We start from the raw sequence: 12,611 nt of genomic DNA, 5'->3' as shown, positions 1-12,611 counted from the left end.
TGTGTGTGTTTAGGGGTAGGGTTAGGGGATAGAATCTATAGTTCATACGGTATAAAAATCATTATGTCTATGGAGAGTCCTCATAATGATAGCTGCACCAACATGTGTGTGTGTGTGTGTGTGTGTGTGTGTGTGTGTGTTTAGGGGTAGGGTTAGGGTTAGGGGATAGAATCTATAGTTCATACAGTATAAAAATCATTATGTCTATGGAGAGTCCTCATAATGATAGCTGCACCAACATGTGTGTGTGTGTGTGTGTGTGTGTGTGTGTGTGTGTGTGTGTGTGTGTGTGTGTGTTTAGGGGTAGGGTTAGGGTTAGGGGATAGAATCTATAGTTCATACGGTATAAAAATCATTATGTCTATGGAGAGTCCTCATAATGATAGATAAACCAACGTGTGTGTGTGTGTGTGTGTGTGTGTATGTGTGTGTGTGTGTGTGTGTGTGTGTGTGTGTGTGTTTAGGGGTAGGGGTAGGGTTAGGGGATAGAATCTATAGTTTGTACAGTATAAAAATCATTATGTCTATGGAGAGTCCTCATAATGATAACTGCACCAACATGTGTGTGTGTCTGTGTGTGTTTGTGTGTTTGTGTGTGTGTGTGTGTGTGTGTGTGTTTAGGGGTAGGGGTAGGGTTAGGGGATAGAATCTATAGTTTGTACAGTATAAAAATCATTATATCTATGGAGAGTCCTCATTATGATAGCTGCACCAACATGTGTGTGTGTGTGTGTGTGTGTGTCTGTGTCTGTGTGTGTATGTGTGTTTGTGTGTGAGCGCAGCTGCATATCGCAGTGAGTAAGACGTTGGCTCTAGTGATGGTCGACTGTAAATCAGCGGGAGAGAAGTCCATTAATGCGGCCAAAAACATCAGCACTGATGGTGTAGAGGTGCTGGGAAAAATGGTGCAGTCCAGAGGCTCCAGAGACAACTCTGCACCGGTACTGTGTGTGCTTATTGTTTTTGGTCAGAGTAAAGCTCATGTATAAATGCAGTTTAGTGTTATAATAACAGTTTGTCACATCTGTGTGTGTGTGTGTGTGTGTGTATATGTTTAGTTTCAGCTGCAGTCCTTTGATATCGTCTGCAGCACTTCATGGGCTCAACGTGACAAATGCTGTGAGCTGCCCAGCCTGGTGAGCTGTGTGTGTGTAGAAATGGTACTTTAAAGTGGATGAATTTTAAAGGTGCATATTCTTTAAGAGGGTTTTAGTGTGCTGATTGTCTGAGACGGACTGCTGCGTGATTGATTACAGCAGCGCAAAGTGAAACTGAGAAAATGCACAGACCTAAACATAAGAGTCTATTTTTTACTTTCTGCAATCAAAGAAATTTCCAGTTTTTCCCCCCAGTGTTTATCGTTTACATCTCCCACTTTCTTGCATGATAAACTCCTATAATTGCCCCTCTGTGACGCTTTCTGCAGCTTGTCATGTGGAGGGTAAAGTGGCGCTTGACGCTGGTGTTCGAGTGTTGATGCCTCGATGCAACTCATATAAAATATGCTTTACAATGAGGAAAGGACATTATTGAAACTCATAATTATTACTATTATGCTATTATTGTTGTCTTTTCTGATAAAAGTCATGCTCAGCAGTTTAAAAACTGTAGGATAATAATAGATCTTCTTTGTTCTTATAATGCTTAAAAATTCTACTGAAGTCAGAAGATTTGTTGACATGCATATTTTAATAAAGGAGAAGGACATTATTAAAACTCATTATTATTATTAGACTATTATTGTTGTCTTTCGGATGAAGTCGTGCTTAGCCATTCACAAACTGAAGGAAAGTTATAGATCTGCTTTGTTCTTAAAGTGATCAAATACTATAAAGTCTTTTGGTAGATTTCGTAGATTTGGTAGTGATCACTATAATGTGGTTCTCGCTCTCAGTGGGGCGTGTGGTGAGTTGAGCGTGGATGCCGTGGAGAATAGCGTGAAGCCTCCACACGCGCTACGTCTCCACGGTAACACGCTCAACAAGTCACGTGATAAGATCCGCAGATTGATGGTCTCAGACGCGGAGGCAACTGAGATTCATCCACCACCACCCGGATTGAGGCGAGTCACTACGCCACCACGAGGACTTAGAGCGCATTGGGAATTGGGCATGAGAAATTGGGGAGAAAAAGGGAGAAAAAAAAAGATATATATATATTTTTTGCTATACTTGAATCATTAAAATCGCTGGAATTGGCACTTTTAGTTTATTCTTAAATAGAAAATCCCCCGAAAACATGTTTGTGGACCAGTAGGTGTCTCACTTTTTTCGCCCCTCATGAGTTTCGCCCCTGATCCGGATTAATTTGGACGTATCCTAACAGTAGGGTTGCTCAGTACACTGGTACAAACGAAATATCACAATACCAAACTTTTTAAAACCGTATCATATCATCTTGTTGCTTATTTCCGTACTTTACTACAGTATGGAGCTATTGGCATCATTTTACAGAATTGGAAATTTTTCTGATGAAGTAATTTCAAATATCAGTATGTTAAGTGTGATCATTAGACAGCAAAAGGATGCAATTTCATTTAATATACTATATATACAGTTGAAGTCAGACGTTTACATACACCTTAGCCAAACTCAGTTTTTCACAATTCCTGACATTTAATGGTAGAAAACATTCCCTGTCTTAGGTCAGTTAGGATCACTACTTTATTTTAAGAATGTGAAATGTCAGAATAATAGCAGAGAGAATGATTTATTTCAGCTTTTATTTCTTTCATCACATTCCCAGTGGGTCAGAAGTTTACACACACTTTGTTAGTATTTGGTAGCATTGCCTTTAAATTGTTTAACAGTTTAACAACACCTTGACTTTGTTGTCCTTAAGCCATCTTACCACAACTTTGGAGGTATGCTTGGGGTCATTGTCCATTTGGAAGACCCATTTGCAACCGAGTTTTAACTTCCTGGCTGATGTCTTGAGATGTTGCTTCAATATATCCACATAATTTTCCTTTCTCATGATGCCATCTATTTTGTGAAGTGCAGCAGTCCCTCCTGCAGCAAAGCACCCCCACAACATGATGCTGCCACCCCCATGCTTCACGGTTGGGATGGTGTTCTTCGGCTTGCAAGCCTCACCCTTTTTCCTCCAATCATAACGATGGTCATTATGGCCAAACTGTTCAATTTTTGTTTCATCAGACCAGAGGACATTTCTCCAGAAAGTAAGATCTTTGTCCCCATGTGCACTTGCAAACTGTAGTCTGGCTTTTTTATGGCAGTTTTGGAGCAGTGGCTTCTTCCTTGCTGAGCAGCCTTTCAGGTTATGTCGATATAGGACTCGTTTTGCTGTGGATATAGATACTTGTCTACCTGTTTCCTCCAGCATCTTCACAAGGTCCTTTGCTGTTGTTCTGGGATTGATTTGCACTTTTCACACCAAACTACGTTCATCTCTAGGAGACAGAATGCGTCTCCTTCCTGAGCGGTATGATGGCTGTGTGGTCCCATGGTGTTTATACTTGCGTACTATTGTTTGTACAGATGAACGTGGTACCTTCAGGTGTTTAGAAATTGCTCCCAAGGATGAATCAGACTTGTGGAGGTCCACAATTGTTTTCTGAGGTCTTTGCTGATTTCTTTTGATTTTCCCATGATGTCAAGCAAAGAGGCACTGAGTTTGAAGGTAGACCTTAAAATACATCCACATCTACACCTCCAATTCAGTGCACCTCTGAAGCTAATTGGCTAAAGGCTTGACATCATTTTCTGGAATTTTCCAAGCTACTTAAAGGCACAGTTAACTTAGTGTATGTAAACTTCTGACCCACAGGAATTGTGATATAGTCAATTAAAAGTGAAACAATCAGTCTGTAAACAATTGTTGGAAAAATTACTCATGTCATGCACAAAGTAGATGTCCTAAACGACTCGCCAAAATCTATAGTTTGCTAATATTAAATCTGTGGAGTGGTTAAAAAATGAGTTTTAATGACTTCAACCTAAGTGTATGTAAACTTCTGATTTCAGCTATACTGTATATAGTTTGCATCCGCTGCACACTTCAGAATGAACGAGAGGTGCCACTCTGCTCTCTGTCTCACACACACATACACACATACACAAACAGATCACACATGATGCTCATACTGTGTGTGTTCATTGTAAGAGTGACTGTGAACACTCACACAAATTCTTTCTCTGGTGCAGCTCTGAGATTTCAGCTTAAGTATTTCAGCATTTCATTTGGAACGGGGAGCTTCTTTAAAACTACCTTCAAAAACACACAGGAAGAACTCAAAGGTCCACCAAAACAGAAGTTTTCTGCAAAAATAAAAGCTCTGGATGCATGAAATTGAAGACATAATGACAGAAATATAACTACTGAATAGAAAAATGTCATATGCAAAGTAGTAGCAATAATACTACTTGTGTCTACATAATCACAAAAGCAAAAGTATACTGAATAGCCTTGTTCCACTGTTTTGTTCAAAATTAATTATAATTTAATTTGATTAAAATTTAGACACCGTTTTGATAGTAAAAATTGAATTAAAACATAAATGGAATCCAACTGCAAGACTGTATGCAGTTTTTTAATCAAGTAATTTTCTGTGTTGGGTATTTATTTGTTGTTAAGTATCGCTGAACTAACAGTCACTGTTGTTGTTAAAGCACCGCATAAGAGAAGCTGCGCCTCATCCACTTTTAAGCACCATTATTAATAAAATACAATTTTAAGTAGTTATATTTTAGATTTTAAATGGTTAGATCTTTGATAAATAGTTTTACTTAGTGTCAAAATCTCAGCTAACAATTTGAGATGTTTTTCTGATCGTTGTATTATCTCTTGTTGATCTTGTTGTTTGTTATCAGAGGAAAGAGGCCGATTGTCCCGCTCTTCCTCGTGCCTGCACCTGCACTCAGGACAGCAAGGGCCCGCCCGGCCCACCTGGACCACCTGTATGACGTCATCACAACATCCAGACACGTCTGAAATATACTCGAACGCTTCTCTTACATTATTCATCTCATTTGTGTGTGTGTGATGACAGGGAGGTCCTGGTATGAGAGGATCCAGAGGAGATCGTGGTGAACCCGGTCCAGTGGTAGAGTATTACCCACAATCCAGTGCGAATGTACAATCAGACAATCATTATCATTAACCCTGACAGGGTGATCAGGACCCTGTGAAGCTGACTGTACATGATCCTGCTACTTAAATACATGAACATGAAATATTCTGTAATGTATTATGTATGATACATTTTTAAAATATGGTGTGTGTGTGTGTGTGTCTGTCTGTGTCTGTGTGTGTGTGTCTGTCTGTGTCTGTGTGTGTGTGTGTGTGTGTCTGTCTGTGTCTGTGTGTCTGTGTGTCTTTGTGTGTGTGTGTGTGTGTGTGTGTGTGTGTGTGTGTGTCTGTGTGTTTGTGTGATGTGTGTGTGTGTCTGTGGATGTGTGTGTGTCTGTGTTTGTGTGATGTGTGTGTGTGTGTGTGTGTGTGTGTGTGCTGTAGGGTCTTGTTGGTCCAGTAGGTGACGCTGGAGTCCCAGGTGCTCAGGGCCCCCCTGGCCCCCCGGGACCCAGTGGACGCTCCATTAGAGGCTCTCCGGTAACTAATATACATTAACACTGATTTTATATTCAACATGTTTCTGAATAATTCACCTTCATAACTACTAGATTACAAAACACAGGCAAAATAAAGTCAAGTTGTATGACTTCTTGTTTTGAGTGGTGATGGCGTAGTGGGCTAAAGCACATAACTGGTAATCAGAAGGTTGCAGGTTCGATCCCCACAGTCACCACCATTGTGTTCTTGAGCAAGGCACTTAACTCCAGGTTGCTCCAGGGGGATTGTCCCTGTAATAAGTGCACTGTAAGTCACTTTGGATAGAAGCGTCTGCCAAATGCATAAATGTAAAATGTAAATGTAAATGTTTTACTCAACAACATCATAAATGTGTGAAGGGCCTCAGGACAGAGTCTGACGGAACAGTCCAGAATATCTGGCAGCATTTAGTTTCACAAAGTCAGATTTTCACTATTCACTATCGTGAGTCTCAGTCACAAATGCATAATGTATAAGAAATAATTATTTCCTGCATAAAGACAATTAATCCTATGTTTAGGAACAGTTTGGCATTGTAATTAAACACATTTTTACCCCAAGTTGTAATGTGAAGATTTCTCCGTTTTTGTTTTTCTGCTTCTCAGGGGGCCCCAGGTGAGACGGGGCAGAAAGGTGATGCGGGCCCCCCAGGGCCACAGGTGAAGACATCTATTGAATCGCACACTTCTCTCATCTTTATTTCACACTACACACCTTCATTTACTGTCTCTCTTTACATTTACGTTTACATTGACTATAAACATCTCTGTGTTTTGCTCCTGCAGGGTGTTGCGGGCACTCCTGGGTCAGTAGGACGTGAGGGGCCTCCAGGACCCAGGGTAACACACCCCACACTTGTAATGTCACTGTCAGTGTGCACTGGGATTGGCTGTATATATGATCACATGTTCTCCTCCTCTGCAGGGTCTGCCAGGTAAAGACGGCCCTCAGGGGAGAGTTGGTCCACCCGGATCTATAGTGAGTTCACTCTGCGTATCTGTGTCAGGGTTCACATGTTCATGGAAATATCAAATAGAGTTTCAGGGCAGCAGTGTTTGAGGAGTTAGTGCAATCTAAAAGACATTTTACGGAGATACTGCATGCTTTGTTTATCATCATGAACCCTTTTACTTGTTTCATTTCATATGAAAGTGTCTTATTCACCGTACATTTAATGTTATTTTGACAATTGTAACGGGGTCCAAACCCTTGAAATGACCAAACATTCATGGAGAACTATTTTAATATGTCCAGTATCATTTAAACACACTATCTGTGCAAAAACATGTACATTACATGTGCAGTGGTTTTAGAAGAACAAAATACTCAGAACCAAAGTCTCTCTAGTGAGTCAGTCCACTGTCGGTCATCTTTGGGACGCTCTCAGGAGGATATTTCCAGTCATGACAGTACAGCTCCTATCTACTTGAATGGGGAAAGAGCAAAATCTCAACATTTGATCAAGATTACAATCAAAGAACATTTTTCAAATCAGCAATAAAATCGGACAATACTGGAATCATAAATTGTGCTTCTTGACCTCATATTACATGCACGTTCTAGAGTTGATTGACAGGTGATGTCTGTATCTAAAAGGTGATTGGCTATTTTAACTAAGGCGGGACTTCCTTTCTATATCCGTTGCCCGTTGGGTGCTCAGAGCTCCTTGGTTGGGCGTTCCAATTTCTCCCATTCATTTAAATAAAAGTGGCCCATCTCTGCTAAATAATCTCTGTCAGAACTCATTAAAATTGCAAACTTGTTACAGTAACTTAACTGAAAAACATCTGTTTCACCAAGCGACCAGTAAACACAATATCCCAGAGTAACGTTTGCTTTATTAAAGAATGACAAGCAGGATACGCTTCCACAACATCAAAGGAATATTCCAGGTTCAATACAAGTTAACCTCGATCGACAGCATTTGTGTCATAATGTTGATTTCCACAAAAAATAATTTCGACTCATTCCTCCTTTTCTTTAAAAAAAGCACAAATCTGTGTTCCAGTGAGACACTTACAATGGAAGTGAATGGGGATCTCCATGGATCTCTCTTATCTCTCTCTGCTCTGTGGATCTCTCTCTGTGGATCTCTCTCATCTCTCTCTGTGGATCTCTCTCATCTCTCTCTGTGGATCTCTCTCATCTCTCTCTGTGGATCTCTCTCATCTCTCTCTGCTCTGTGGATCTCTCTCATCTCTCTCTGTGGATCTCTCTCATCTCTCTCTGTGGATCTCTCTCATCTCTCTCTGTGGATCTCTCTCATCTCTCTCTGTGGATCTCTCTTATCTCTCTCTGTGGATCTCTCTCATCTCTCTCTGTGGATCTCTCTTATCTCTCTCTGTGGATCTCTCTCATCTCTCTCTGTGGATCTCTCTCATCTCTCTCTGCTCTGTGGATCTCTCTCATCTCTCTCTGTGGATCTCTCTCATCTCTCTCTGTGGATCTCTCTCATCTCTCTCTGTGGATCTCTCTCATCTCTCTCTGTGGATCTCTCTCATCTCTCTCTGTGGATCTCTCTCATCTCTCTCTGTGGATCTCTCTTATCTCTCTCTGTGGATCTCTCTCATCTCTCTCTGTGGATCTCTCTCATCTCTCTCTGTGGATCTCTCTCATCTCTCTCTGTGGATCTCTCTCATCTCTCTCTGTGGATCTCTCTCATCTCTCTCTGTGGATCTCTCTCATCTCTCTCTGTGGATCTCTCTCATCTCTCTCTGTGGATCTCTCTCATCTCTCTCTGTGGATCTCTCTCATCTCTCTCTGTGGATCTCTCTCATCTCTCTCTGTGGATCTCTCTTATCTCTCTCTGTGGATCTCTCTCATCTCTCTCTGTGGATCTCTCTCATCTCTCTCTGTGGATCTCTCTCATCTCTCTCTGTGGATCTCTCTCATCTCTCTCTGTGGATCTCTCTCATCTCTCTCTGTGGATCTCTCTCATCTCTCTCTGTGGATCTCTCTCTGTGGATCTCTCTTATCTCTCTCTGTGGATCTCTCTCATCTCTCTCTGTGGATCTCTCTCATCTCTCTCTGCTCTGTGGATCTCTCTCATCTCTCTCTGTGGATCTCTCTCATCTCTCTCTGTGGATCTCTCTCTGTGGATCTCTCTCATCTCTCTCTGTGGATCTCTCTCATCTCTCTCTGTGGATCTCTCTCATCTCTCTCTGCTCTGTGGATCTCTCTCATCTCTCTCTGTGGATCTCTCTCATCTCTCTCTGTGGATCTCTCTCATCTCTCTGCTCTGTGGATCTCTCTCATCTCTCTCTGTGGATCTCTCTCATCTCTCTCTGTGGATCTCTCTCATCTCTCTCTGTGGATCTCTCTCATCTCTCTCTGCTCTGTGGATCTCTCTCATCTCTCTCTGCTCTGTGGATCTCTCTCATCTCTCTCTGTGGATCTCTCTCATCTCTCTCTGTGGATCTCTCTCATCTCTCTCTGCTCTGTGGATCTCTCTCATCTCTCTCTGCTCTGTGGATCTCTCTCATCTCTCTCTGTGGATCTCTCTCATCTCTCTCTGTGGATCTCTCTCATCTCTCTCTGTGGATCTCTCTCATCTCTCTCTGTGGATCTCTCTCATCTCTCTCTGTGGATCTCTCTCATCTCACTCTGTGGATCTCTCTCATCTCTCTCTGCTCTGTGGATCTCTCTCATCTCTCTCTGTGGATCTCTCTCATCTCTCTCTGTGGATCTCTCTCATCTCTCTCTGTGGATCTCTCTCATCTCTCTCTGTGGATCTCTCTCATCTCTCTCTGCTCTGTGGATCTCTCTCATCTCTCTCTGTGGATCTCTCTCATCTCTCTCTGTGGATCTCTCTCATCTCTCTCTGTGGATCTCTCTCATCTCTCTCTGCTCTGTGGATCTCTCTCATCTCTCTCTGTGGATCTCTCTCATCTCTCTCTGTGGATCTCTCTCATCTCTCTCTGCTCTGTGGATCTCTCTCATCTCTCTCTCTGTGGATCTCTCTCATCTCTCTCTGTGGATCTCTCTCATCTCTCTCTGTGGATCTCTCTCGGATCTCTCTATCTCTCTCTGTGGATCTCTCTCATCTCTCTCTGTGGATCTCTCTCATCTCTCTCTGTGGATCTCTCTCTGTGGATCTCTCTCATCTCTCTCTGTGGATCTCTCTCATCTCTCTCTGTGGATCTCTCTCATCTCTCTCTTCTGTGGATCTCTCTCATCTCTCTCTGTGGATCTCTCTCATCTCTCTCTGTGGATCTCTCTCATCTCTCTCTGTGGATCTCTCTCATCTCTCTCTGTGGATCTCTCTCATCTCTCTCTGTGGATCTCTCTCATCTCTCTCTGTGGATCTCTCTCATCTCTCTCTGTGGATCTCTCTCATCTCTCTCTGTGGATCTCTCTCATCTCTCTCTGTGGATCTCTCTCATCTCTCTCTGCTCTGTGGATCTCTCTCATCTCTCTCTGTGGATCTCTCTCATCTCTCTCTGTGGATCTCTCTCATCTCTCTCTGTGGATCTCTCTCATCTCTCTCTGTGGATCTCTCTCATCTCTCTCTGTGGATCTCTCTCATCTCTCTCTGTGGATCTCTCTCATCTCTCTCTGTGGATCTCTCTCATCTCTCTCTGCTCTGTGGATCTCTCTTATCTCTCTCTGTGGATCTCTCTCATCTCTCTCTGTGGATCTCTCTCATCTCTCTCTGTGGATCTCTCTCATCTCTCTCTGCTCTGTGGATCTCTCTCATCTCTCTCTGCTCTGTGGATCTCTCTCATCTCTCTCTGTGGATCTCTCTCATCTCTCTCTGTGGATCTCTCTCATCTCTCTCTGCTCTGTGGATCTCTCTTATCTCTCTCTGTGGATCTCTCTCATCTCTCTCTGTGGATCTCTCTCATCTCTCTCTGTGGATCTCTCTCATCTCTCTCTGTGGATCTCTCTCATCTCTCTCTGCTCTGTGGATCTCTCTCATCTCTCTCTGTGGATCTCTCTCATCTCTCTCTGTGGATCTCTCTCATCTCTCTCTGTGGATCTCTCTCATCTCTCTCTGTGGATCTCTCTCATCTCTCTCTGTGGATCTCTCTCATCTCTCTCTGTGGATCTCTCTCATCTCTCTCTGTGGATCTCTCTCATCTCTCTCTGCTCTGTGGATCTCTCTTATCTCTCTCTGTGGATCTCTCTCATCTCTCTCTGTGGATCTCTCTCATCTCTCTCTGTGGATCTCTCTCATCTCTCTCTGTGGATCTCTCTCATCTCTCTCTGTGGATCTCTCTCATCTCTCTCTGTGGATCTCTCTCATCTCTCTCTGTGGATCTCTCTCTCATCTCTCTCTCTCTCTGTGGATCTCTCTCATCTCTCTCTGTGGATCTCTCTCATCTCTCTCTCTGTGGATCTCTCTCATCTCTCTCTGCTCTGTGGATCTCTCTCATCTCTCTCTGTGGATCTCTCTCATCTCTCTCTGTGGATCTCTCTCATCTCTCTCTGTGGATCTCTCTCATCTCTCTCTGTGGATCTCTCTCATCTCTCTCTGTGGATCTCTCTCATCTCTCTCTGTGGATCTCTCTCATCTCTCTCTGTGGATCTCTCTCATCTCTCTCTGTGGATCTCTCTCTGTGGATCTCTCTCATCTCTCTCTGTGGATCTCTCTCATCTCTCTCTGTGGATCTCTCTCATCTCTCTCTGTGGATCTCTCTCATCTCTCTCTGTGGATCTCTCTCATCTCTCTCTGTGGATCTCTCTCATCTCTCTCTGTGGATCTCTCTCATCTCTCTCTGTGGATCTCTCTCATCTCTCTCTGTGGATCTCTCTCATCTCTCTCTGTGGATCTCTCTCATCTCTCTCTGTGGATCTCTCTCATCTCTCTCTGTGGATCTCTCTCATCTCTCTCTGTGGATCTCTCTCATCTCTCTCTGTGGATCTCTCTCATCTCTCTCTGTGGATCTCTCTTATCTCTCTCTGTGGATCTCTCTCATCTCTCTCTGTGGATCTCTCTCATCTCTCTCTGCTCTGTGGATCTCTCTCATCTCTCTCTGTGGATCTCTCTCATCTCTCTCTGTGGATCTCTCTCATCTCTCTCTGTGGATCTCTCTCATCTCTCTCTGTGGATCTCTCTCATCTCTCTCTGTGGATCTCTCTCATCTCTCTCTGTGGATCTCTCTCATCTCTCTCTGTGGATCTCTCTCATCTCTCTCTGTGGATCTCTCTCATCTCTCTCTGTGGATCTCTCTCATCTCTCTCTGCTCTGTGGATCTCTCTCATCTCTCTCTGCTCTGTGGATCTCTCTCATCTCTCTCTGTGGATCTCTCTCATCTCTCTCTCTGTGGATCTCTCTCATCTCTCTCTCTCTGTGGATCTCTCTCATCTCTCTCTGTGGATCTCTCTCATCTCTCTCTGTGGATCTCTCTCATCTCTCTCTGTGGATCTCTCTCATCTCTCTCTGTGGATCTCTCTCATCTCTCTCTGTGGATCTCTCTCATCTCTCTCTGTGGATCTCTCTCATCTCTCTCTGTGGATCTCTCTCATCTCTCTCTGTGGATCTCTCTCATCTCTCTCTGTGGATCTCTCTCATCTCTCTCTGTGGATCTCTCTCATCTCTCTCTGCTCTGTGGATCTCTCTCATCTCTCTCTGTGGATCTCTCTCATCTCTCTCTGTGGATCTCTCTCATCTCTCTCTGTGGATCTCTCTCATCTCTCTCTGTGGATCTCTCTCATCTCTCTCTGTGGATCTCTCTCATCTCTCTCTGTGGATCTCTCTCATCTCTCTCTGTGGATCTCTCTCATCTCTGCTCTGTGGATCTCTCTCATCTCTCTCTGTGGATCTCTCTCATCTCTCTCTGCTCTGTGGATCTCTCTCATCTCTCTCTGTGGATCTCTCTCATCTCTCTCTGTGGATCTCTCTCATCTCTCTCTCTGTGGATCTCTCTCATCTCTCTCTGCTCTGTGGATCTCTCTCATCTCTCTCTGTGGATCTCTCTCATCTCTCTCTGTGGATCTCTCTCATCTCTCTCTGTGGATCTCTCTCATCTCTCTCTGTGGATCTCTCTCATCTCTCTCTGTGGATCTCTCTCATCTCTCTCTGTGGATCTCTCTCATCT

The 12,611-nt window shown here is 43.3% G+C and overlaps 1 protein-coding gene across 1 annotated transcript in view; it reads left to right on the top strand.

Moving 5' to 3' along the window:
* The window catches only part of LOC127421211 (collagen alpha-1(XIV) chain), an 86,790-nt gene that overhangs the window by 38,998 nt on the left and 35,181 nt on the right, over window positions 1-12,611 (top strand). The window contains exons 31-38 of the mRNA XM_051664064.1: window positions 783-941; window positions 1,059-1,136; window positions 4,833-4,919; window positions 5,012-5,065; window positions 5,476-5,571; window positions 6,177-6,230; window positions 6,357-6,410; window positions 6,496-6,549. Of these exons, the coding sequence (XP_051520024.1) occupies window positions 783-941; window positions 1,059-1,136; window positions 4,833-4,919; window positions 5,012-5,065; window positions 5,476-5,571; window positions 6,177-6,230; window positions 6,357-6,410; window positions 6,496-6,549 (636 nt within the window). The remainder of the gene's footprint in view (window positions 1-782; window positions 942-1,058; window positions 1,137-4,832; window positions 4,920-5,011; window positions 5,066-5,475; window positions 5,572-6,176; window positions 6,231-6,356; window positions 6,411-6,495; window positions 6,550-12,611) is intronic.

This window comes from Myxocyprinus asiaticus, chromosome 30, assembly GCF_019703515.2.
Source record: "Myxocyprinus asiaticus isolate MX2 ecotype Aquarium Trade chromosome 30, UBuf_Myxa_2, whole genome shotgun sequence".
NCBI lineage: Eukaryota > Metazoa > Chordata > Actinopteri > Cypriniformes > Catostomidae > Myxocyprinus > Myxocyprinus asiaticus.
This window is presented reverse-complemented; position numbering and strand designations above follow the sequence as displayed.